The following is a 24,782-nucleotide window of genomic DNA, read 5'->3' as shown; positions in this document are numbered from 1 at the left end:
CAACATTTCTGAGGCAAGCACTCAGCTGAGTGTGCTGCCCCCAGATCCCTGGGCCCCACGGCTGCACTAGGCTCGTTCTAGCACAGGAGAAAGACCAGACAGGTGGGGGGCAGACACAGACATGACACGACCTCCACAACGCCTTGGCTCAGTGCAATGTCGAGAGGAGCACAGGGGCCATGGGAACCCAGAGGAGGCCACTGGCCCAGGCTGAGGGTGACCAGGGAAGTCTTCCTGGAAGAGGAGGCCATTCAGCTGGGCCTTGAAGGAAGAGCAGGCAGTGGCTGGCCACTGTGAGCATGAGTGCGACGGCTGCCTTAAAGGTTCAAAGGATGGTAGGGAGCCCGCGGAGGGGGAGATCCCTTCCACCCAGGGCACTAGGAAAGGCTCCGTGGAGATGGCTGTGAAGGCTGAGGGGGAACAACAGGGAAAATGACATTCCAGGCCTGCAGAGAACAGCAGACGCCCAGAGGCAGGTCCGGCAGTCAGGTTTCAGTATCCATGTGCGGAGGAGCAGAAGGAGGCCTGCAGAGTTCCCGGCGATGCGGCTGGAAGAGTCACCTGGCCCTGGGGGAGGGGCCTTGTGTGCCAGGCCAGAGAATCTGGGATTGGTTTTGTGGGCCATGGGAGCCAATGAAGGCTGTGGAGTAGGGGCAGCCCTGGGCCTGGGAGAGAGCACACTCCAGGGGCTTGTTTGATGAAGACTGAATTTTCTGCAGAGACGCTGGCAGGACTCCTGCCCGGGGATGCCCCACAACCCCACCACCAGACTCCAGCCCCTTATCGACTCTGTGACCACAGGAAAGGCCCGTCCCATCTTGGAATTTCCTCTTCGGCTAAACAGATTGAGAGACCAGAACACTTATCTTGAGGTTCCTTCCAGCCTGTGATTCCGTGATTCTGGCCACTGTGCTGCAAGCTTTCAGGCAAGGACTCAGAGGACGTCCTAGCCACATAGCCCTCCCACTTCCCGCCCTGCCATCGGTCCAGCCTTGGGGTGTGTCCGTGCCATACCACGCCCCAGACCCTCTGGGCAGTGTCCTAGCTGGCTCTGGGCAGGGGAACGCCCTCTCTCCACATTCATGTCTCCTCCCCCCCACACAGAAATTCAGTTTACAACATTCTCTTCATCCTCGGTCTGGTGTGGTCACCCCACAGCCAGAGCAAGATACAGGTGACGAATATTGATAACTGCTTCCACTTTGGGGGGCCGGGGGCCGAGGATACCCTTCACTTGCTCCTCAGGGCCATTCACTTGCCAGGAAAGGAAGCCAAAGCTCAGAGAGGGACAGTGCTGTGCCCACTGAGAGCCTGCCCCCTCGAGACCCTGTCTACACGTGGCAGTAGCTGGGGGCCCAGTTTCCCCCATCCCCTGGCTGTGACTTCTCAGCCTCTGCCTCTTTTCCTCTTCATCTCCCTGTGGAGGTCAGGCCTCGGTCCACTGTGCTTTTCTGTCCCGCCCCTTAGTGACGGTGCCTAAATGTGCATCTCAGCCCCAGCCTCTCCCTGGAACTTCACACTCAACTATCGCCCATCTGCTCAGTACTTCCACTTGGGGCCGGGTCACCATCACAACCCCGAAGTGTCCCGTCTGAACCCCAGCCGCCCCACCGCCCGGCCTCAGTGCTTCCAGCACTTTCTGTTCCTCCTTGCCCTCATCCCGCCTCCAGAAAGAGAAGAAACCCTGATGGCTCCGCCTCCAAACCCGAACGGGAACCCAGCTCGTCTCCCCAGCCCCCTGCAGCCAGCCAGCTCCAGGCAGGAGGCTGCAGCCTCTAATGGCCAACCTCAATCTCTACCGCCTGCTTTACACATGGGGAAACTGAGGCTCAGGGAGGGGAAAAGCCTTCCCCACAGTCACCCAGAAAACACGCCAGGGCTGGCGGAGCCTGGGTCTGCCACCTCCTCCCTGAGGTCCTCGTCCCCAGCTCCCGGGCCAGGTTTCCTCTCGGAGCTGGCTTAGGGGGTCTGACGACACCGCTGGGCTATGCGCGCCTGCATGTGTGTCCCCGAGGAACAAAGAATCTGCCAGCTGGGTTTATGTTTCAAGACGTCTGTCCTCGCCCTTGACCAAGAGATCTTACAGGGAGACCGGGGCAGAGCCAGGCAGGGAAGCGGGGGGGCCGGGGACATCAATGGGAAGCTGCCTGCCCCGGAACCCAGCCCCGGGGTCTTCCGAGTTCACTTGAGGAGGGCAGAAACTGCAGGGGCGGGCCGCGCTTCGCTCAGCATTTATTTCATACAGCTGTTTTTAAAAAGCTTGTTTAAAATATAGATCATTATATATATATATTTATATATATAAAATATATAAAGAGGAATTGAGGCGAGCCACCCCAAAGACAAAGCTATGTTTTATAAATATTTCTGTAGCTCCCACATCCCAGAGAAAGAAAAAAACAAAACAAAAAAACATTTACAACCCAAGCTAGTGGTTCCACATGGTGGGCCCCGCAGGCTCGGAGCCTGGGGTGGGCTGGGGTCTCGAGGGCCGTTCCGAGAGCAGGCAGATCCCCTTCCCCAGGGGCTGGTGTCTCTGGCCGTGAAAGGTCAGGTCCATACTAGTTTTGCCAAACCCATGTCCTCGGCTCCGTAGACCAGCCTGGAGGCTGCAAATGGGCCCTGCAGGGCCTCAGGCTGCCAGGTTATTTTTAATCTTGTCGGTGTCCTTTGATGTCTCGGCCCTCCTTCCAGGGTGGCCAGGCCTCTCTTCCTGGTGGCTTCCAAGCGGAGGCAAGCCACACGGCACCTCCCGCACCCGGCATCTGGAATTCACAAGCAAAGCCCCACGGGCGGGCGTCTCTAGGCCCCGCTGGAGCCTGGGGCAGCGGCCTCACTTGCACACGTAGCGCTCCACGGTGCGCTCACACCGGCGACAGGTGACGTAGCAGCACCAGTGGTACTTGCAGTGGCACCGCTCGACCACGCGGTCCGTGTAGGGGTTGTAGCCACGGCCACAGCACATGAGGTCGCAGCTGTCACTGCCGTGGGACGTCTTGTTGCATTGCCTGCAGGGGTTGGGGGGAGGTCAGTGAGCACTGGGCCACCCCAGCCCCTGCCCAGCCCGGCAGCTCCCCACCCTCCCCCATGGCTGCACTCAGCCCCCTTGGGAGGCATCTGGTCTTTGGGGAATTTTAAATACCCTACTGCCTGGAGGGAAACTCTCTCATCCTGGTATTTCTCACAGGCATGTGTCAAAATGATGGGGTGTTCTGTTTTCTTGAAGGGGTCTTTTGTTCTATTTCTTCTACTTGTAAATACTCGATGGAGCCTCAAACCACTCTCATAGTCCCATCTTCATATCTAACCCCAGTTATATTGTAACAAATGTAAAGGCGGTTTTTACTTTCAGAATCCCAGGGTGAATTCCGAAATGGACAGATGGCGTTGCCTGTGAGGCAGAGCGAGCGGCCGGCACCCAGTGCAACGACAGAGGGTCACCCATCTGCCCCCACAGGCCAGGCGCCTCCCTCCAGGATTTTATCTTATCTGAGGTGGGCAGGGCCCTCGGTGAAATGATTACGCCCATTTTACAGATGGAAGTGGGCTCAGGGAAGGGCAGAGGTCTGCTCAGGGTCTCACGGGAGCCTGTGGACAAGCAGCGCTTAAGCTCAGGGCCCGGAGACCAAGTCCAGTGTGAGCTCGGCCTCCCTTAAAGGGAAGAGAACCCAGGCCGCCAGGGTCTGCCTTTCCTCCTGCATCACTCCTGTGGGAGAAGACGACACAGAGGTCCCTATAAAACCCAGATATCCTACTGCCGCCACTGGTTCTTCTGTCTAGAAAGGACACATCTGTGCAGGTTGGCAGCTCCTCTGGCTGGGCTCTGGCTAGACAGGGATGTTGTCATGGGATGCAGCTCGGTCCCCACAGCCATGTGGCCGAGGAATCCCAGGATGTCCGACACGGGCGAGCCCTAGAGATGACCAAATCCAACACTCCTATTTCCTGTTGGGGAGACTAAGGCACAGAATGGAGTGGAGGCCTGTACAAGGTCCCATGGGGTGAGAACTCCTGTGAGCGTTTCGGAAGGCTTCCTGGAGGAGGAGGGGCCATGCGGGCCATTTCAGGAAGACAAGCAGGAATCTAAGATGCAGAGGAGGGGAAAGGGCACTGGGGGCAGAGAAAAGACAGCCTGCCCTGACCTAATAGAAGAGCGGTGAGAGAACAGACGGATGGTAGGGCTGGAGGCACGGAGGCCAGGAGGAGGCTGGACAGCCGCTGAGTAAGAGAGGCCGAGGGCTGAGCTGGGAAGGACCGTGGGGCCGGAAGGAGGGGAGCACCTGGAGGGAGAGCCGGGAGGTGACAGGACCTGCACGTGGAGGCTGCGAGCAGCTCCGGGCAGGAGGAAACAGCAGGAAGAACACATCCCCAGAGCCACACAGACCTGGGTTCAAACCCCAGCTCTGCTGCCTACTGGCTGTGTGACTGAAGGCAAGTCACTTAACCTTTCTGGGCTTTGTTTAGTCACTCTACACCATGAGTCCCCCTCAGCCTTATCCTGAAGGTCTCTGGACATTCCTCCAGGAAACGGTGGTGGGAAGGAGGCCAGTTCCATTTTTATTTCTGGATCCCTGACATGCGATGTCTGAAAACCTGGCCTCCAACCTCCCATCCCCCTCCGAGGTGTGTGGTACCATCATCACTGCATGAGGATGGGACTGAGCCCCAGGGAAGCAAGGGCTCTGCTCCAGGTCCCAGAGCCAGGGAGCTGTGACGTCAGTGGGGACCATCCTTCCCTGACACACACACAGCCCCCCATGGATCCAGGGAGATCTGGGGTCCTCGACGGGCTTCCCCACCCTCCTCACACCCCCCCTGGCTGCCTCAGCCCAGCCTCTCCCTCCTTCCCATCTCCCTGGCCCGACCTGGTTCCATCTTCACTCCACCCGACCCCCTCAATCTGGCCTCCAGATGGGAGCCCAGGCGTCTTCACAGAGCCTGCTGCCCTGGCCTGTGAGGACGGGGCCCCCACAGCAGCCCCCCTCTCCTGGAGACAGGAACGTGGGCTGTGGAGGAAGCAAAGGCTGGCCAGGCACCAACTATGTGCCAGACACGTTCTCAGACACCCTCGCTCTGGTTCAATATTCTTTTAACCCCGCAGAATGCGAGTTTTGTGGAATGCCATTAGGGGCTCCTTAATAGAAGAGTTCCACAGCCCAACACCTCTGGGAAACGCCGCCTGCCACAGCCCCTTTCCTGCGCATTCCTCCCAGCCGTCATGTGCTCTCGTGCCTCGTGGATCGCCAAAGAGAATTTCCCAAACGTATCTGATTGCAGAACTGGTTCTGATAGAGCATCGCAGGACTGGCTCCTTACAGAACCACCTCTGGGAAATGCTGCTCCCCTGCATCCTCACCAGCCCTGCCCAGCACACGGTAGGTCTGCAGTCACCACTGGCTCACTCCCTCTCCTGTCCTGAGCCGACTGCAGCAGCAGTGATGGGGCCAGAGGTAGGGACCCCAGCCCTGGCTCTGAAACTGGGGACCAAGGGGAGAGCGCTGGGGCCCGGTGGGTGCACGCATGTCCGGGGACATGGGAACACTTCCCCTACGAATGCAGGCAGACCTCGCTCTCCTGCTGCCCCTCTGGATGGCAGCTGCCCTGGTTCTGCCTCCACCCTGTGCAGACCTCCCGGGTGGCGGTAGGCTGGCCACTGCCCCCACCGCCCCTCGTGTCTCACTTCCTCATTTGTCCAATGAGCAGATTGTGACACTTATCCTTCACTAATTCATTTGACAGACATTTACCGAGGATCTAGTTTACGTCGGGCAGCCTCGCTCCTAACCCCCGTCTCCCAGTATAGTCACTGCCTCTTCCCATCTGTCTCCCCACTAGGAAGAAGGTGGGGCGGGGCCTCCCACCAGCCTCTACTCCCGAGGGACGCCTGCCTGGGCGAAGTGTCCAACAGCCACTCCCAGAAGCTCTGCGGGGGCCCCTGGGACCCTGGCACCTCCACTTGGCATTCCTGGGGCCGCCTCCCTCCACTGGGCAGGGACTCCATTCCCCAGATGCCCACAGAGGCCTGACTGTGCACCTGGCCCTGAGCTGGGGTGGGGCACATGCAGAATAGCTGACCCCTTCCTGTCGGGGGCCTGGGGGGCGGCCGGCCCTTACCTGTCCTGTGTCCCGTGGGAGCCCACCTTCTCGTTCTTCATGCAGAAGTCAGGGGAGCTCTGCAGATAGACCAGCTCCGAGTCCTTCACGGGCCGGATGTCCAGGTCCTTGGGCACCAGGTGCTTGCGGGTGCCCATGGGTCGGTGCACGACCTTGGTGGCCGACAGGTAGCGGGTCTTGAGGTCTGCGGCCACATCCCGTAGCTCCTGCAGCCCCTTCCAGCAGGTGCGGATGGAGCAGGAGCCGGATACCCCGTGGCACTTACACTTCATTTCCAGAGAGGCGCGCAGAGCCTGCAGACAGGGAGGGCGTCGGGCTGGGCGGCCAGCGACCCCTCCCCAGCCTGCCCTGCCCCCTGCCCCCACCCCCTGCGGGCCGGGTGCTCTTGGGGAGTCATCGTCTGCCCGGGCCTCAAGTGATGGGGCTTTTTACTCTAAAGCTGGGTGGGCGTTGTAGGTCCTCAGCTCCTCCTCCAACCTGGGGGGCAGCTGGGAGGGGCAGGAAGAGAGTGACATTTGTAGGGGTAAAGGATGCCGCTTATACACCTACTGTATACCAAGTGCTCTAACACATATGGCTTAATCATCAAGACATCCCCACACGGGGTATCATTACTTCCCCCACTGCAAGAAGAGGAAATGAAGGCTCAGAGAGGCTGTCTCATGCCCAAGGCTGCACAGCTAGAAAATCTTGGAGCTGGGCTTTGAGCCCAGGTCCAAGGGTGATGCCAAAAGCCATGGCTTTTAATTGTTCCATCCTTTTTCTCTCACACAAAAACGGGATTCACAAAATGCTTGCTGGAAAAAGAGGGAAAAAAGAGGAGAAGGGAGGGAGGGAGGAATGGGAGGGGGGGCCGGGGAAGGGGCAGGAGGAGACTGCACGGGGGCTGGTCCCTGGCCTGGCTGGCCTTTCCCACCACTGCCTGGTGACCCTGAGCAAGCCACTTCACCTCTCAGCACCTCTGTCTGCCCTCCAGAGCGGCAGTAAGTGCCACCTCGCAGAGTTGTTGTAAGGATTCAGTGAGAGGACGTGTGGGGAGGGGTTTTGTGGACTATCAAAGTTAAGCCAACACAGGTCTTGAAACATCAGTCTAAGTAATAATTCTGGTGGAGGGGAAGCTTGGGCTCCGGCGCTTGGGGAGACTAATCCTGGCTTCGGAAGAGATTCTTCCCACCATCTTCCCTGGGCCTCAGTTTCCCCATGGGTACCCAGGGGTCTTTCAGTTCTGCGTTTTAATCCCCGCTTCTTTGCACACAGGATTCAGAGCCCTCCACCTGGGCCAGCCCTCCTGCCTGCCTCCTGCCAACAGCTGCAAGTATTAATGGATCTCCTGGGCCTACCCCCTGCATCAGAAAGATGGGAAAACCGAGGCACAGAGAGGCAGGGACTTGCCTCAAATCCCTCGGTGATCAGTCAGGGAGCTGGTCAAGGGCCCAGGGCTCCCCCCTCCCCCAGTGCCAGGAAGTGGGGGGTGAGGGAGTCCGTCTGGGTCTAAAGTGTGGAATTGGCTCAGCAAAGCCTGTGGGGAACACAGGAATGAAGTGCAGCCCCCGCAGGGCCCGTTCCGCCTCCCAGGGGCGTTTTGAGTGGCAAGGAGAGGCATACTCGGAGGGAGGGCCCAGAGCTCCCTGAGGCCCAGGTGGGTCAGCTCTGACACATTGTAGCTGTGGTGATGACATTCACCCTCAGAGAGGCCTCTGGGGGTGGTGCCGCAGCTGGGGGAAGGGATGGCGTGGGCTGCAGACGGCCCCAGGGAGGCCAGGTCCCTGGCAGCAGGGCCCAGGGACAGCCCAGTGTGCCCCCGAGGCTGAGGACCCTGTGGACTGCACTGTGGGAGGCGCTGGCTGTTGCGCTGGAGACCCAGGCCTGGCCGTGCAGGGGAGTGGGCTGGGTGCTTGGGGGGGGGGAAGGGCTCCTGCTGCGTTTCAAGGATGGGGGGCAGGCCGGCAGCGTTGGGAGGCAGGAGTCCTGGGTCCCTGGCCAGGCTCGGCTACAGACGCACAGGGTGAATTGGCCTCAGTTTCCCCAACTGTCCAAAGATGGCCGGCACATCCTAGAATCCTTACACAAGGGAGACCAGGCGAGGACACAGAGTCCCACGGCCCTGGGCTCCATCATGCCGCATGTCCTTGGCCGAGCCACCCAAGCTCTTTCTGTCTCCCTTGGTTGCTCTCACGGGCCTAATGGGGCTGTGGGGTGGAGGTCGAGAGATGCTGCGACCCCATTGCCCACCTGCAAGGAGGGAAAACTGCCTCCTCCAGGGTCGTTCTGTGGACCACAGGAGAGGAGACCAACCAAGCACCCACCACAGTGTCTGGCACACAGATCAGTATAAAGTTGGGTTTTTTTAATTTTCAAAAAAATAAAACAGTCCATTCATTCACTCACGCATCCGCTCACCCGACCTCCTGTGGAATGAGGTGAAGAATTAATGAAACATCGCTAAGCGCAGAGGTCAAGGGGAAGCTGTGTTTTGGAGGGTGGGGTGGGTTTTGGGCCTCGGCGAGGGTCCCTGTTAGAGCGAGGGAGACGGCTCCTTAGGCTGGGCTGCTGCCCACAGCCCCATCCACGCCACCACCCGACTCAGCCTCGGCCCGGAGCCCCAGAGGAGGAGCCCGAGGAACACGGCTGACGGGCACTAGAGAGCACCGAGCCACCCCATTCTATAGATGGAACAAATGAGGCCAGAGAGGTAGTGACTTGCCCAGTGTCACACAGCAAGTTGAGTGCCAGAGCCAAGGTAGGACTCGGAGCTCCTGACTCCTAGCTCAGTCCTCCTTCTGCTCAGTCAACGTTCTGCAACCCATATCCCGGTGGACCCCCTGGAGGAGGACAGCCAGGCAGGCTCCAAGAAGCTGCACAGGGAAGAGCTGGGGAAGCCGGGAGCGCATCGGTGTGGGTGGGTCAGGGCCCGTCCCCCCACCACCCCCTCCACCAGGGCACGCCAGGTGGCCCTTTTCTGCCAATGGGCACAAGCACAACCATCTCGGGGGGGTGGTTACCTGTCTCCCCACTTCACTGTTGTGTAGACGCATCAGTTTATTGGCTTGGGATCCTGTTTTTTTCACCTTCATAGGAGCATCGGAAAACTTGGCCCCCATGAGGAGCCCGTAGCTGAGGTTGTCCGCACATCCTCCCCAGCGGTTCCCGGGCCCGGGTGGCTCACCTGGGACGGGGCCGCAGGAGCAGCCGGGCAGGTCGCCGGTGGTGCAGGCCCGGGCGATGGCGTGGCTGATGGCAGCCGCAGACAGCGCATACACGAAGGCGGACTCCCGGGTCCCTGTGGGGTGGGGAGGTGCAGGGTCAGCTGGCTGGGCGACCCAGGGATAGGACCCCACCCCGGCCTGAGGGCCTCCTCCTGGGCCCCCACCCACCCATGAGGTCAGGCAGGACGGGCTGCAGCCAGGGAGGTGCAGGCGGACGACAGCACGGGAGGGCCATGAATCTGTGCCCCCCGTCCTCCCACAAACACACCAGCTGACTTGCACACACACTCGCACAGCCACAGGCACACCCTCCCTCATGCACACTCACAGTCCCCACCCCTCCACCTGCCGGCCCTCCGAGCAGTGTGAGGGCTGCTTTAGAGCATCAAAGGCCCAGGCTCTGAGCTGGGCAAGAACTCACGACCTGATGGGCAAGACCAGCGTGCCAAGAGCCTGCTGTGGCTTGAAATGCATCCCCCAAAAAGATACAGTCCAGTCCTGACCCCTGGGACCTGTGAATGTGACCTCATTGAGAAATAGGGTCTTTGCAAGTGTAACTGAGCTAAGATGAGCCATACTGCACCCGGGTGGGCCCTAATCCCACGATTGGTGTCCTTACAGGAAAAGGGGATTCTGGATACAGAGACACACGGAGGGAGCAGGCCCCGCTGACCCCTTGATTTCGACTTCCAGCCCCTGGAACGGTGAGACAAGCCACTTCTGTCGTTTGAGGCCCCGGCTCACGGTACTTCGTTGCAGCAGCCTCGGGAAAGCCCCGCAGAGCCCCACGTGCCCCGGCTGTGGGGTGTCCAGCCCTTGGGTCCAAGCAAGTCACCTCCCGTTCTCAAGCCTCGGTTTCCTTAACTGCAGAATGGGGACGACCATACCTACCTCGCAGGCGTGCTCTGTGGTCAGATAACCCGGGAAGGAAAGCAGCATGGTCAAGTGCTGCACAGACATTAGCCGGTACCGTGCAGGGGAGAGGTCGGGTCTAGTGGGCCCTTCCTGCCCATTGACAGTCTCTCTATCGTACAGGGGACCCCCAAAGCCACCCCAGAAGCCACCGCCTCCAGGAAGTCTCCCCCACAGATGTTCTCCAGCCCCTACATCCCTTGGTGCGTCTCACGGCAACTTCAGTCGGCTGGGTCTAGAATTACCTGTGGCACGGCTGCCTGTCCCGAGAGTGCACGCTGCCGCAGTCTGGTTCCACACCCCCTCCCAAGGGCCTCCCTGACCTCATCCATGCCTTCATTCACGCTCAGGCTGTACGTGCATGTGTCCTGTCCCTCAGGCCCCCCGCACCGGTTACTCATTCACTGTATGTTTGTTCACTCATCAGTTCGTGCCTGACTGCCCACACCTACGCCTAATTCATCCACCCGTCCACCCACACCCGCGTCCTTCTGCGTCTCCATCCATCACCATCTCTTCACTCACCCGCCCGTCACACACCCATCCACCCACAAACTCACCCACCTATCTAAACACACCTCTATTTATGCCCGGATCCAGCCGTCCGCGCCCGCACGCGGCCCCGCGGCCCCGCTGGCTCCCTACCTCTCTCCAGGTCAAGCAGGTAGTTGGGGGCCAGCTCTATGGAGGAGCAGTTCCAGCGCATGTCGGAGAAGGCCCTGCGGCAGGCCTTGGTGGCCTCGCGGGCGGCGTGCACCACGGTGCGCATGAGCTCCAGGTTGCTGCGGCACAGCTGCACCTGCGCCGACACCAGGCCCTCCAGCTGCTTGCAGTGCTGCGTCTGGTTCAGCGCCAGCGCCGCCGGCGTCTTGGACAGCGCCCTGCACGGCGCCCGAGGCCACAGCGGAGGAAAGACGGGGCGTGAGGGGCCAGTCCTCGTGCCCCAGGGCCCAGCCTCTCCGTGGCGGCCTGGAGCCTCAGCTGGCGGGGCCAGGACACCAGCAGGCAGAGGGCTGTCCCAGCAGAGCAACGGCTCCCCCTCCCACCCTGTGTGACCTTGGGCACATCACCGTCCCTCTCTGGGCCTCCGGCCCGCATTCATACCATAGACTCCCGACCTCCCTCCTGCCTAAGCTTTATGACAGTTATACCAACAATAAACGGGTGTACAGCTCACAAAGCCCTCACATCCATTACCTGATTTAGTTCTCACACAGCTGAGAATTAGTACCCGTTACTCAACATTCATTCAGCTCTGAGCACTCACACGTGCCAGACACTGTGCTAAGTGCTAGGTTCTTCTAATCATTTATAATAATAGCTACTATTCACTGAGCACTCGCTACACACACGAGTCAGGAGCTTCCCATTATTGCTTTACTTAATTATTAAACTCATTTATTAGGCTATAAAGTCCCACATACATGCAAGGGATTGCTATTAAAGGATTAAGGAGCCACCCGGTTTTGGGTTAAATCTGATTTAGACATTAACTTGCTGTATGACCTTCCATAAATCACTGTCCCTCTCTGGGCCTCAGTGTCTGTACCTATAAACTGTGTTTCCCAGAATGGGTTCCAGCGAGACAGTCTGAAAAAGGGATCCTGGTCAAGCACATTTGACGAACATGATATATTACAACCCCTGTGGGAAAGTAACGATGCACATTTACATTTTAAAGGCGCTGAGAAGTCCTGCAGCAAAGCGACAGCCTTGGTTTTGTTTAACTCTGGAGTCTGCTGGGCACAAAGCCCTTCGTTTTTGGAGCACGGATCTCACCCAGGCTTTGGGAAACGCTGGTCTAGGGAGGCTGCATGAACCCTGGTGATGTCCCAGGACCTAAGGGCTTCCCAGATCCTGGCTCTGGGATTCCAAGACTCTAGGACCAGGGGTCCATGCTGGATCCGCCTTTCTCCCCGGTCTTCTCTGAGGTGCAGGCTAGAGACACCCCACGCCTTCAAGGGCTCCACAGAGACCCGCCCTGCCCTGAGCTGGCCAGCCTTGGCACTAGGCAGAGGCCCATGTGCCGCCACCAGCGCCGTGTGCCCCGCCCGCTGCACCCACGCAGTCCTCGCCCAGGTCTGCGCCTAGACCTGGAGAGGCTGAGATCCCGGGGGCCGGGGCCTGGTGACAAGGGAACAGCAGGGGCTCCAGCTCTGTCACTCCCCTCGCGACCCAGAGCAAGTCGCTTAGCCTCTCCTCTCCCAGCAGCCCCCAGGTGTTCCCTGGGGACTAACTCAGACGGGACGCGACACGGCTCTGCCCGGCTGATGGCCGTGGTCAGCGCTCAGTGAGGGAAGCCACTGCGACTACTGCCGGGATGGCCTTCCCCACTCCGTCACGGTCAGGGGCTGCCACCTGACATTCAAGACCCCTCAAAACCCGGCTCCCTGCCTTCTCCAGCCTCTTGTCCTTGTCCTCCCCGTGTCCTCAGATCCGGCCACACCGGGCTCCCTCCCAGCTTCTCTGACTGCCCTCCTGCCGTGCCCTTGCCTGGCTTTTCCTGACGCCAGGAATGCCTTCCTCTGCTCCTGTAGCTAAGTGAGTAAATGAACTCGGTCTTCTGGTGAAAGGACTGCGTATGCAGCACCAGCTCTTCCCAGACTCATTCGGTAACAAACATGACAAAGATCCTTAATATTAATGGCTGCATAAACCTATCAACAGCTCCAGCTCATGGGCTGGCCCAGGGAAGGGCACAGGTTTTGGGCACCAGCTATGTGACCTGGGTAAGTTACCCAGTGTCTCTGGGCCTCACAGTCCTCTTTTGTTACAACAAAATGATCATTTCTGCCTCAAAAGGTGATGCCAAACAGATGTTAGCTCAGGGCCAGTCTTCCTCACCAAAAAAAAAAAAAAAGTGATGCCAAGTCTTCAGTAAGATAACGTATGTAAGGTATTTGGAACATTCATAACTGGGATCCCCCTGCTTGTTGCTGGGTGAACAGAGGGAGTCAGAAGACCTGGGTTCTAGCCCAAGCTCTGCCCTCTGTGTGCTGTGCAATCTTGGGCAAACTGCTGCCCCTCTCTAAGCATCAACTACAAAATGAGGACCCCAGGGCTCTTGCAGGGCTGAATGAGATCCTCTGCGCTACATCAAGCACTGAGAGGTTAGGGTACTTCCTCCCGTCGCTCCCTCTCAGCCATGCCCCCGCATCCGACAGCTCCAAGTAGAGAGGTCTTCCCAGAGGCCTGGGAAGCAGACCAGGGCGTGGCACGGCCTGGTGTCCGTGGGTGAGAGAGCCCAGCCTGTCTGAATAGATCGTGGGAGTGAGTCCTGGGCAGTCTCCCCTCGCTGCGACCCCTGCCCATCCCCACCCCCAAAGCACGAGCGGGGAGGAGATGTTTGGTGTCCCTGATCGCCAGCGTCAGGCACAGAGCGGGGCGTAGAACAGACCTCAGGCATGGCTTCTTGACCTAAACTGAACTGTCCGGTCCCTCCTGGCCTTCTGAGCCACGCGGGCCGGAGTACGCCGGGACACCTGGGGACCCTGCTGCCTGAATTCCTGCAGCCCGTGTGGGGTGAGGTGTCACACACGGAGCAGGTGCCATCCCCTCGGCTGTCAGCCCCTGTACCCTCCTCCACACAGTAAACACTGCACACGTGTGGCCCCCCCATGGGCACAGCACCCCGATTTTCACGACACCCAGAGGGGTGGCCTGGGCCAGGTGGCCATCCCCTTTTGCACGGAGGAGGACACCGAGGTGCTCCAGGGCCCAGGTGCTCTGTCGCCTCCTGAGTTGTCCTCCCCTGGACCCGGGCCACCTCTCTGCTGGGCTGGGGCCGTCCACACTCAGCCAGTCCTGAGCCCGCCAGCCCTCACCTCCCCCACCTGTCCTCCTTGCCCTCTGAGCTGACTTCTGTTTCACGGCTGAGGGATTCCAGGAGACGCACAGACACCACCCTGCGGGATGAGACACTCAGGTCTCAGTCCCTTCCCTGGGCTCCTGCTCAAGCCAAGAAGTGGGACAACGTGGCTGAGCCCTTCCTGGGGAGCTCTGTTTAGAAAATTCCTGAGTGCTGGGTGCTGTGGCTCCCAGGGAGGGCTGCTCTGTGCTCCTGGTGCCTGGGGTCGCACTGGCTGGGGACCCTGGGCCACTCTGGGCTCCGTGTGTCCATCGCTGATGTCACCAAGCATCAGCTAACTCCCCAGCGAGTGGTGAAAGGAGGTGCTCTGAGGGAAACCCTGTGAGGACACCCCCAGAGGAGGCTGCGATGGTCCAGGCCGCGGAGGACAAACAGGAAGCAATCTGGAGGCCACCTCGTGGGCAGAGGCCCAGGGAGCGCCGGGGGAGGCCGGGTGGGTGGAGGGCCACCAGCCGCGGCGTGCGGGGCCGCCACGGGGTGCGCAGGCGGGAGGCAGTGGATTCCACTCCGAGGAGGGCCATGCGGTCATCTGGTAATTAGTGGTAATGACCGTTTCTAACTAAGTCCCCCTCAGGGAGGTAATCAAGGATTAGGGCGGGGTGGGGGAGTTACCCGTCTGGACATCTCCGGGCTTGCCTCGCTGAGCAGACCCCTAATTGAAAACACTTTGGTTTATCTGGGGGTGAGGACACGGGGGAGGGGGTGGGAGAGAGGACAGGAGGGAACAGAGAGTTCACAGGCGAGGCCTGTGCCAAGGTTCCGCTCGCTGTGGCCGAGGTCTCTCTCTTGGGAGCGAGGGGCTCTCCTGGGACTGGCTCGGGGCCAGAGACTCGGCGTCAAGTGCCAGCTCAGTGGCTCACCCAAGATGCAACCTTGGGCAAGTCACTGCCCCTCACTGGGCCTCAGCTTCCCCATCCCATTGTGCAGGTGGGGACAATGAGGCGCAGAGAAGGGTAGGACCTGCCGAGACACAGCTGGGTCCCAGGCGAGGGGTCTTTCCCTTCCGTTTTAGAGACAAGGGGGCTGGGGCTCAGAGAGGCTGACGCAGTTGATCTGCCCGTGACCTGGCTCGAGGCCAGTGACCCGGCAGAGCTCAGGCTGGGCCCCAGATCTCCCAGCTCCCTCTGGTGTTGCTTCTACCTGCTCTGCAGCAGCCGTGTCCCTTCTGGAGTGCCCTGGGGCTCTTCCTTGGGAGGCCTGGAGAGGCTGGGGCGGCCTCTATGGGCCCTCCCCTGACCCAAGGCAGCGAGAGAAGGGGTGAGTGGCCCAGCTGGGTCCCCAACACTCTCCGGTCTGACGGTCGTCTCCCAGCACCTGGCTTGGGTGGGAGGTGAGGTAGGGGAGGGGTCCCCCGGGCTACTTCTGGTCAGGAGCTTCCGCGGGCAGCCAGGCTCTGACTCCCTCTCCCTCACCCCTATCCCACCAGGAAGCTCCAGCTGTGCCCTAGGTCCCCAACAGGTGGCATGCTGGGTCTCTCGGCCACATCTGGTTTCAGTTCTGTGTCAAATGCCCCTTTCGTCTTCAGCTCACTCTCCAAGGCCCAGGGCAGCGCTCCCCATCCTCACCCCCAGGGGACAACCCAGGCCAGCTGAGCTTCCCAGATGAGTCCCCAGCCTCCCATCCGCACTGTACACCGACTGCCCTGTTGCCAACAGTCCCATGGCTCCCTGTGACCAACAGGCCACAGAGCCGCACAGCCTGACCCCAAATCCTGCCTGTGGCCTACTCACTGTGACACCCTCTTAGTCAGAGGACCCCTTCCTCTTCTGTTTAATGGGGGCGGCAGCAGAACCCCCTCACAGGGTGATCGGGACATTTCAATGAAACAAGGACATAAAGCACTTAGAACAGTGCCTGGCACGTAGCACATACACATAGTCACACGCGCACGCATACACACATGGTTGTTATCCTTAAGCTCCACTCCTTCTCTGGCTTCCCCCTTTATCTTCAGCTCCAGCAAGAGTTTAACCACCATCAAGGAGTCTGGCTTCATGGAGCCCAGCTGCCTGGGTTCTGATCCCACACCCACCGCTGCCTCCCGCCTCCTGATCCCCGGCCTGCACGCCCCCGTGGGCCAGCCTCCCCAGCACACCGTGGCTAGTGGCCCTTCCACCCCACCCAGGCTGCTCCTGTCCCAGCCACTCTCACCAGCAGCTCCTTGGGCGTCTACTCTGCCCCATTAATTAGCTGTGTGACCTTGAGCCAGTTACTTCACCTCTCTGTACCTTCATTTCCTCCTTTGTAAGATGGTAGTGATAAGAATATTACCTGCTTCCTTGGGGAATTATCAAATGGAATGACTATAGCTCTTGGAACAGTGTCTGGGGATTTACGAGGAGGCTCCTGTAATCCCTGGTTTCTCTTTTCCTCTCTATGCTTTCGGCCCTGCTGTTCCTCCTGCCATGCATTTCCTCCTTGGCCATTGAAATCCCACCCAGCCCTCAAAGCCCAGCCCAGGGTCCCCTCCCAGAGGTGGGACTAACTGCCCCTCCCCTGGGCTCCCACGCTCCCTCTCCGAGGACACAGCCCAAAGTCCACTGCGTACTTTCTCCTGGTCTGTCTCTCCCAAGAGGCTAGGCGCTGCTGTGAGGGAGACACTGAGCTGTACCCACTTCTTCTGGGCCATGCAGTGGGGATGGGACGCATGCTGGGCTGAGCAAGCCATCTGTTCCAGGCCCTATGCAGCCACGTGCCAGCTGGGGGCTTGTGCAAGCCACACACTTCTCAGAGCCTCAGCATTCCCCCCGTAGGGCTCGAACGTCAGCAGTGTCCCCCCATCGCTTAGGAGCAAGCCCCGTTCTCGGCTCTGACGCTCCTGGCGCTCTTTAGCAAACCCCTGCCCTCTCTGGTCCTCAGTTTCCTTATCTGCAAAATGGCGGTGGGGGGGCGAAGAGGGCATGGACTCCCCGATCAGAGGTTCCCCCCTGAGCTGGGACAGGGACAGGGACCAGCGGTGGAAGGAAGGTGTCTGGTTTCTCACCAGACTCCTCAGGAACAGCTGAGGAGAGCTGGTGCCCCAGGGCCGGGCTTCCCCTTACAAACAAGGGAGGCAAGAAGATGGGGCTCTCCTCTGGAATCACCAATTAATCGATAACTCAGCCCCAGGAGGGGCAGGGCTGGTGACCTCCAGACTGTTTGCTGGCGGCCCAGCCACTATCGCGGTGTCTTCCAGCGAATCCCCCACCTTCCTCACTGCCGGCCCCAGCCCCCACAGTCTGTCCCCTGCTGTCTTATCTGCAAGGCTCTGCCCGGCCCCCCACTGCAGACCATGTCCAGTCCTGGACTTGCCCACCTCTCAGGGAGTCTCTCCACCAAAGTGCCCTCCTGCCCACCACTCCCACCGCCCAATTCCCCGAGATGCCCCAGGGGCCGCCTGGGGGCACCGCCCCTGGAAATCACCAAGGGGCCCAAGCGCGTGTCCCCACCAGGTGGTCTCGCCTCCTCCGGGCCCTCAGGCACCGCCCCTCTCTCCTAGGACACCGGGAGTTATTTACGGCCTGGGCTTATCTCTTCCAGCCCGCGGGCAGTTCCTCCAGGAAGGGGCTGGGTTTGACTCCCCTCCCCGTCCGCACCGCCACAGCCCTGCACAGCGCAGGCACTCCCTTCAGCGGCGGGGAGGGGCGCCTCTGACTCCCACCACCTACCCCTCCACGAATAACTTCTGTCTAAAGGAAGCCCCTTCACATGCGCACAGCGTCTGACAGTTTAGGAGGGTCTTTCATGAGCCCCTTCTCATCTGATCCGAGTGAAGAAGAGACTCTTATCCTCCTTTGACAGAGGACACTGAGGGTCCCAGAGGCCGAATGACACTTCCCCAAGGTCACCCAGGTGGAGGGGTCAGGCCTGTTGGAGGACCTCCAGCTAGAGTCAGGCGACTAGCAAGGAAACAAAATATTAAGCGGCGCCCTGTGCAGGGAGCCGACCCTCTAGATCTGGCTCCTTGACCACGCTGTCCTCTTGCATCTGTCCCTCTGGACGTCTTGCGCAACCCTCAGCGGGGGAGGACCGGGCCATTCCGCCGCCCTCCACGCCCTGTCTCGCTCCTGCCTCGAAACCCTCCGGGAGGTAAGGCAATATCTTACAGAGGAGGAAAAGGAGGCTTAAGAAGAGTGACTCGCCCACGACCCCCAAGCCGACTTCTGCTCCCGGGGTTCGGGCGCGATCGCTGGATTCAGGACGCCCCTTAACGCCCCCGGCCGCCCCCAACCGCGCGCACGGGGCCCCTCCGGGTGGACGCGGGATCCCTACTTACAGCCATTTGATGCCGTAGCACACGCCGGTCTGGAGAGCCAGGGCGAAGAGCAGCGCCTCGCAGAGCTGCGGCCGCGCCCTCATGGTGGCGCGGCGGCGCCGGGTCGCCCGCTGCAGCAGCCGCCGCCCGCTGTCCCGCCGCGCGTCCTGCGCGCACGCCGCCTGCGGTCGGAGAGCGGGGCGCGTGTTAAGGCGGCCGGGCCGGGCGCCGCGGGGGGCGTTGTATTCAAATTACAAAGGAGGGGTCGGGCCCTTCCGCCCCGCACGGCCCGGACGCGGCGGCGTCTGGCTCGAATTAGGCGCCGCCGAGCGCGGCGGAGGGCGTGTCCGCCGAGCGCGGCCCCCGCCGGCCTCTCCTTGCGCCGCGCCGCCTGGGACCGGGAAGGGAAGGGAAGGGGGCGCCGGGACCAGAGACGCCCCAAGAGCGGCGCAAAGACACCGGGGCAGAGGGAGAGGCCCAGAAGGACCCCCAGACCTTGGAGGGACGGAAAGGAGAGGACGCAGGGGTCGAGGGCGGAGGAGGAGCCGATTCCGGCCCGGTCCTGGGGTCTCACTCATCTCCGCAATATTAATTTAGTTATTGTGGTCCTGGCAGTTCTCCTTCCCCACCGGGCCTCAGTTTACCCCCTCTGTAAACTGGGGACACAATTCACCTTTTATAAAGACGTTCACCTAACACTATGGCATTTGCTCCTCTGGGTGCCCCTGGGACATAGGTACTGTCGCTGCACCCATCACACAGATGAGAAAACTGAGGCCCGGAGATATGAAATGGGGTTGTTCGGCCGGTGAGCGGCGGGTCCATGCCCGTTTTCTCCTCCCACGTCCACGCGGGGGTCCGGTGACCGCGAAAAGACAAGGAAAGAGGGCTCGCGCGGGGCCTCGGTTTCTCCGCTGGGGAAGGGGAGGGTGAGAAATAGGACGGCAGAGGTCTTTGCGCTGTGAGGGCTGTCGGGGGTCCCGAGTCTCCTAGCTCCTCTCTGGCGGCCCCCCTGTGGAGGGTCGGGTGTGCCCCGGCGGGGGCGGAGGCGGGGCAGCCCTGCCTCTGCTGAGCCGGGAAGCTCGCGGGGCTGGCGCGGTACCGCCTCCGGTCGCCAGGCGGCGCCCTGGGGCCGCGGAGCAGCCGTTCCCCCGCCCGCCCGCAGGCAGCAGAGGCGCTTTCTCTGGCTTTTTTCTTTTTCTTCTTTTTTCCCTCTTCATTCTCACCTCATTAACTCCCTTCCCAGCTTCTCCCCAATACACCAACACCTGGTGTTCGCCCGGAGACGCGCAGCCCCAGCCCCTCTCCCCTGGGGAGGAGGAGACAAAGGGATTCCTTTCTAAAGGGTTTGGGGAGTCGGAAAAAAGAGGCGCCCGCCTTAGTGGGGGCGCCTGAGCGGGAAGGGGGCGTTCCCCTCCGGCTGTGTGAACTTGGGCAAGCCCTCCGGCACCCCTAGCCTCAGTTTCTCCTTCTATAAAAACGAGGGGCTGGGCTCGGCCGCGCATCCCCGGACATCTTCCCAGCCACCCCGCAGCGTGCGGTCCCCGAGCTCCCCCTGCCCGGGTGTCCGCGATGGCGCGTACCTGTGTGCGTGTGCGCGTACGGGTGTGCCTTGAGCACACGCACAGATTTGTAACCCCACTGTTCTCCGAAGCCTTCCAGAGGACGGCAGGGAGAAAATCCTGAATTATACATTTTTACTCCCTCGAAGAATTTCCCGCTAGGCGCCTAACACAGAGGCGCTGGCTACAAACTTGCAGAGTCAAGGCTAGGGGTCCCGGCGGGGTTCTCGGCGTAACCGAGCCCGCTCCCCACCCCACCCCACCCCCAGCCTGTATCCAAACCCTTTGTCTTACTGGCCCTGAAAGTTTACCACACTCTTGAGAAGGAGAAAAATACCGGCTGGATATGGGGGAGGGGAGGGGATCCAAACTCCAGTCGCTGTCTTCGCCCCCACTCCCTCCCAAAGTGTGGGCTCTCCCTCCCACCCCGAGGGCGCCCAGCATTCCTGGCTGGGGAGGGGGAAGGGGCCGCACGCGGAGGGAAGAGAGTGCGGACTCACAGCAGGGGATCCGTGTCCAGCCCAACTGGCCCAGAGAGAGGAGGGGCCGCCCGGGTCCCACAGCGCGCTGGGACCCAGGCCTCCAGCCACTGCCGGCTCTGTCCGAGCAGCCCCCGGTGGTCCTCGGCTTCCCCCGCCGCCGCCCCTGCCCCGGCACGCCGCAGGGGAAGGCAGCGCCTGGTCTGGGCCTCTGGGTCCTGGCAGGTTATTCCTGTCCGGTGTCCGAGCGTCCAGGACAGCCGCGCGGGCCGCTGGGTCACCCTCAGCCTGCGCCCCGCGGGTCAGGGCGCGCTCGCGTCCCGGAGCCCCCGGCCCGCCAGGGGGCGCTAAGCCGGGGTTCGAGGGGGGATCCGCAGCCGCCTCCCCGCGGTGGGACTCTGGGCACGTCCCCTCCTCTTCCCGGGCCCGGGTGTCCCCGTCCGGGGATGGGATGAGGGGTAGAGCAAGTGCCCTCCCGATTCTGGTGGTTCTATAGGACATCCACGCGGCGTGGCCAGCCGGGAGCTGCCCGAGCCCCCGCTTCAGGCCCAGCGCGGAGCCTCCCTCGGGGGCAGGGGCGTAGTGGGCCCGCGTCAAAGCGCACGGTCTTTGGAGAGATAAGCGGTCCTTCCTCCCCGCGCTGGGGATAAGGTCCGAGCCACCCGCTCGTAGCGGGCGAGAGAAGGGGCCGCCCGGGCTGTGACCCGCGAGCGCAGGAGCCGCGGCCCCGCTCCAACAGGTGGTTATCCGGCTTGGGCTCTGGATGTCCCTGAAAACCCCAATGCTGGGGTGGCCGGCCCTCTCAGCCAAGCCGGCCGGGACGCGCCGAGCCTCCCCTGCCCGGATGAGCCCGCGCTGGGCCGGCAGCGGGCACGGCTCGCGGGAACAGTGTCCACGACACGCAGAAGGTCGGCGCGGGCCCAGCCTGAAGCCTCCGGCTGCGCAGCTCGCAGAGCCGACCCCGCGAGAGGGTGACGCCGAGCGACCGCTTCAAGGTTACCTGCGACGCGGAGCGAGGCCGGGCCGGCAACCTGGCTTTGACCCCGCCGCGAGTCCTGAGAGATGGGTCTCCTCGGCTGCGGGCGACGCGCCAGGTTACCCAGGAGACGGGTTATTTGGAAGTGGGAAGGGCAGGTTTGTGGGGGGCACTCCGGGCACCTCCCACTACCCCTCTGGAGGCCGACCTGAACACCTAGGCACAGTGAGGGTCACGGAGGTGGGAGCGCCGGGAGGTGGGAGGTGTGGGGCTGGTGCGCGAGCTCAGCCAGATGCTCGGGGCGGCTTCAGCTGTGCCTCCGGGCTGGGGACAGGACTCTCTTCCTCCCCAACCCCCAGCCTGGAGCTCAGATCTGTAAACAAATTCTCGGTTCAACCCCGTCCCCCGCCGCTCCTGGGAGCCGGTCTCCGAGAAGGCGTCCGCCCCCACCCCGCAATCTGCTAGGAGCCGCCGTAGTTCCCTGCCTTATGCCACCCTCTCCGGCCCCGCCACACACACCCTCTGCCGCAAGATCCAAGTCGCCCACCCCCGGGATGGCTCGGGCATGACCTCATCTGCGGGCCGACTGGGAGGGAGGGCGTCGAATCGGGGGAAGAGGGCCGTGAAGCCTCGCGGCGGGCGAGAAACTGCACAGCCACCTCCATCACTCATCTGCGTAAAGCCCGCGCCCCCAGCCCCGCGGCTGCGCCTCGTAAGGGAGGCTCCTCGGAGCGCAGCGGAGCAGAGGTACGCAGTCCGACTCAGTTTGCTTACTGGGAGTGGGTGTCCAACGGGGTCACGCCGTCTCCCTCGGACTGGGGCGCCCCCCTCCCTAGCAGGTCCCGGCTGAGCGCCCTCCCGCTGCCCGCGGCCGCTGCTCACCTTCTGGAGCGCTCGCCGGGCGCGCCCTGCGTGCCTGCTGCCCGGCCGGCCAGGGAGAGGCGAGCGCGGCCCCCGGAGGACCCGAGCGCCCTCCGGCTGGGCAGGCGGGGACAGCGCCCTCTTCGCGAAGCGGCCGGGGAAGGACGCCCGGGATCCGGAGGAGCGGCGGCTGGCTGGAGTCCCGCGGGGACTCTGGCGCGGACTCAGGCTGCTCCGGGCCTGCCTCGCCCGCTCGCTGGAGCTCTCCTCCTCGCCCGGCACAGTCTCTGGCGCGGGCCGCCCAGACTGCTTTATAAGGCGCGGGCAGCCGCTTTGATCCGCCCACGTCAGCGCGCCGAAACCCCACCGGGTGGCTCCGGCCGCGCGCGAGGGGCGGGGGCGGGGGCCCCGCAGATGCCACGGACCCGCGGCGCCAGCGGCAGAGGACTTCGCACCCCGTTGAGTTACGAAGGCGGGACTTACTAACTACAGCTGGCGTCTACAAGCGTGCCCGCTGCGGGCCCTCTGTGCGCCTGCGGCGCGTGGGTCCAGGTAGGGCCGGTTTCTGAACCTTGCAGCAAGCGGGGCAAGGAGCCCCGACCGTCTGGTTTGACAGAGGAGGAAGCCGAGGCTCAGAGGGAAGTCCCACTTAGGCCTCAGTCTGGAGCCAGGGCGGGCATCACTAGGTGTCTGTCTTGCGGCTCGGTTACTGTAGGCATCGGGGGTCCCGAGAACTGCGTGGGCCTCCCAATGCATCCTTCGCGGGGTCATCTCTCCAGGCCTCCGGTTCCAGTTCTGGAAATGGGATCAACCACCTGAGGTCTCTGCGGAGAAGGGAGGCGGGAGGGCTCCGCGTTGCGAAGCACACCGTAAACCTTAGGCACCAAGAAGACTGGCGGCCCGGCCTCTGGGATGACCGCTGGGGAGGCTGATGTGCACCTTAGTGGAGGACTGGGTTTCAGAAGCTAAAGGGGACTGGAGAGGTACTTCCTCTGGTGTAGACCCGGCCTGGGTGACTTCCCTGGGACCAGTGGGGTGAGTGTGTCCATCCCCTCCCACCTTGGCCTTCCTGGCTGATGATAGACCCCTTTCGGATTTCTAACTGCTGAGTCACATGCTGAGATTTCCAAGGATCCTGTCTCCTCTCCCCTGGCCCCCTTCCCAGGGGCCTCAATCCCAAATGTAATCTAGTTCATTAACAGAAGAGGAAACAGACTTAGTGAGAAGGACCTTGTCTCAGGTCCCAATGCCTGATACTCTTTTCCCCATTCTTTGCACCCATAGGCCCCCCTAACCTGGCTCCAGGTACCTCCACATACAACACACACGTCTTGGCCCACAGAGCCCACTGCAGGCTGGCAGCCATACAAGTACCCTCCACACACGGCCGGCCAGTCTCCCTGGCACACAGGACTGGGACATATCACCTTGCAAATGGTCGCAAACGCGCTCAGGAGATACTTGCCCACACTAGATGTGCACACACACTCAGTAGCACATACTAGTGAAAGGGCCACACTCATTTTCAAGATGAGGCCAGACACGTGACTGCCCCCGACCAGGTCATGCACAAACACCCATGTGCGTCCGTGCATGAAGTGGGAACGCACACACAACTTCCGAGCATGCAACACCAAATACACATACACTCCTGCACACAGTCACAGGAGTGTCCTTGTGAATTCCTGCCAGGACATCCCCATCTCCTCCCCCAGGCCGCTAGGGTCAATAAAAGTGATGGGAAGGTATTGGGGCTTTGGGTGGGGCATGTAGGAAGGTGGGGAGGACCAGGCTGCTCCACCTAAGAGGCTGGGGACAAAGACCTCCAGGGTCAAGAGTGTCCTTAGCTCTCCCACCCCAAGGCACTCTGGCCACCACTGTCAGAGCCATTCCTGGTGGCCTCTGTCTGGTTGGAATGCACCCTCCACTGGGTCTAGCCCTCTGCTTACTTGAGAACCTAAATCACCAGTTGCCTGCAAGCATTTGCACAAGCAGTCCTTCAGCCAGGCCTCTCCTGCTGGATCTCAGCTACAGTAGGAACGGGAAGCAGTCTGAAGTTGCCTAGACTTCGGTTCCAATATTGATTTTGCCCAACTTTATGTTTATCTGTGTGATCCTGAGCAAGTTGCCTAAACTCCCTGAGCCTGTTTCCTCCTCCATAAAATGGCAGTAACACAATCCCATCAGATGCTCTGTACTCTCCCAGGTGGGGAGTAGCATCCCCATTTCACAGACGTGGGAGCTGAGGCTCAAAAGGGAGGGGCTGGCACGCGTGGGAGCGGAAGTCTGAACCCAGATCTTTCTGGCTCAGAGCGCACTATGCCTGAAACACAGAGCAGGAGGAGAGTGACTTTCTGTTGTCTCAGCGGGGGGTTAAGGGGAGCCAGGAGAAGATCCTAGGACCACCTGCGGCCCAGGCCTGACCCCTCCGGGGCCCTGCCCAGTTACTCAGCTCTGTCTTGTGCATCAAGACCCAGGCGTCAGCTCAGCCTGGAACCCCTGCCCTAGGCAGGGTGGAGGGCCATGAGGAAGCGACGGCAAAACCTTGGCCTGCCCCTCCTGCACCCCGG

The 24,782-nt window shown here is 61.4% G+C and overlaps 1 protein-coding gene across 2 annotated transcripts; it reads right to left on the bottom strand.

Annotated features, from left to right (window-relative positions):
- Nucleotides 1-2,272: 2,272 nt before the first annotated feature.
- WNT11 (Wnt family member 11) lies at nucleotides 2,273-22,577 on the bottom strand. Of its 2 annotated transcripts, none has more exons than XM_008515903.2 (6): nucleotides 22,234-22,577; nucleotides 18,356-18,516; nucleotides 10,878-11,113; nucleotides 9,117-9,394; nucleotides 6,115-6,407; nucleotides 2,273-3,008 (listed from the first exon to the last, which is right to left on the bottom strand). In XM_008515903.2, exons 2-6 carry the CDS (start codon nucleotides 18,436-18,438, stop codon nucleotides 2,834-2,836), a joined length of 1,065 nt encoding a protein of 354 aa, XP_008514125.1. In that variant the 5' UTR covers nucleotides 18,439-18,516; nucleotides 22,234-22,577; the 3' UTR covers nucleotides 2,273-2,833. The 2 variants fall into 2 exon arrangements, with proteins under 2 accessions (XP_008514125.1, XP_008514126.1); XM_008515904.2 differs by lacking the exon at nucleotides 22,234-22,577 and adding an exon at nucleotides 20,397-20,662.
- Nucleotides 22,578-24,782: the final 2,205 nt, after the last annotated feature.

This window comes from Equus przewalskii, chromosome 6, assembly GCF_037783145.1.
Source record: "Equus przewalskii isolate Varuska chromosome 6, EquPr2, whole genome shotgun sequence".
NCBI lineage: Eukaryota > Metazoa > Chordata > Mammalia > Perissodactyla > Equidae > Equus > Equus przewalskii.
The sequence above is the reverse complement of the archived record's forward strand: the minus strand, read 5'-3'. Positions and strand labels throughout refer to the sequence as shown.

Excerpts from the sequence above, each read along its gene's own strand:
- WNT11 (XM_008515903.2), bottom strand. The coding sequence starts at position 18,438 with ATGAGGGCGCGGCCGCAGCTCTGCGAGGCGCTGCTCTTCGCCCTGGCT. Across the intron at positions 11,114-18,355 it reads TGCTACGGCATCAAATGGCT|GGCGCTGTCCAAGACGCCGG; the intron begins GTAAGTAGGGAT and ends GGCGCCGTGCAG. Across the intron at positions 3,009-6,114 it reads TCCCACGGGACACAGGACAG|GCAATGCAACAAGACGTCCC; the intron begins GTAAGGGCCGGC and ends CAACCCCTGCAG.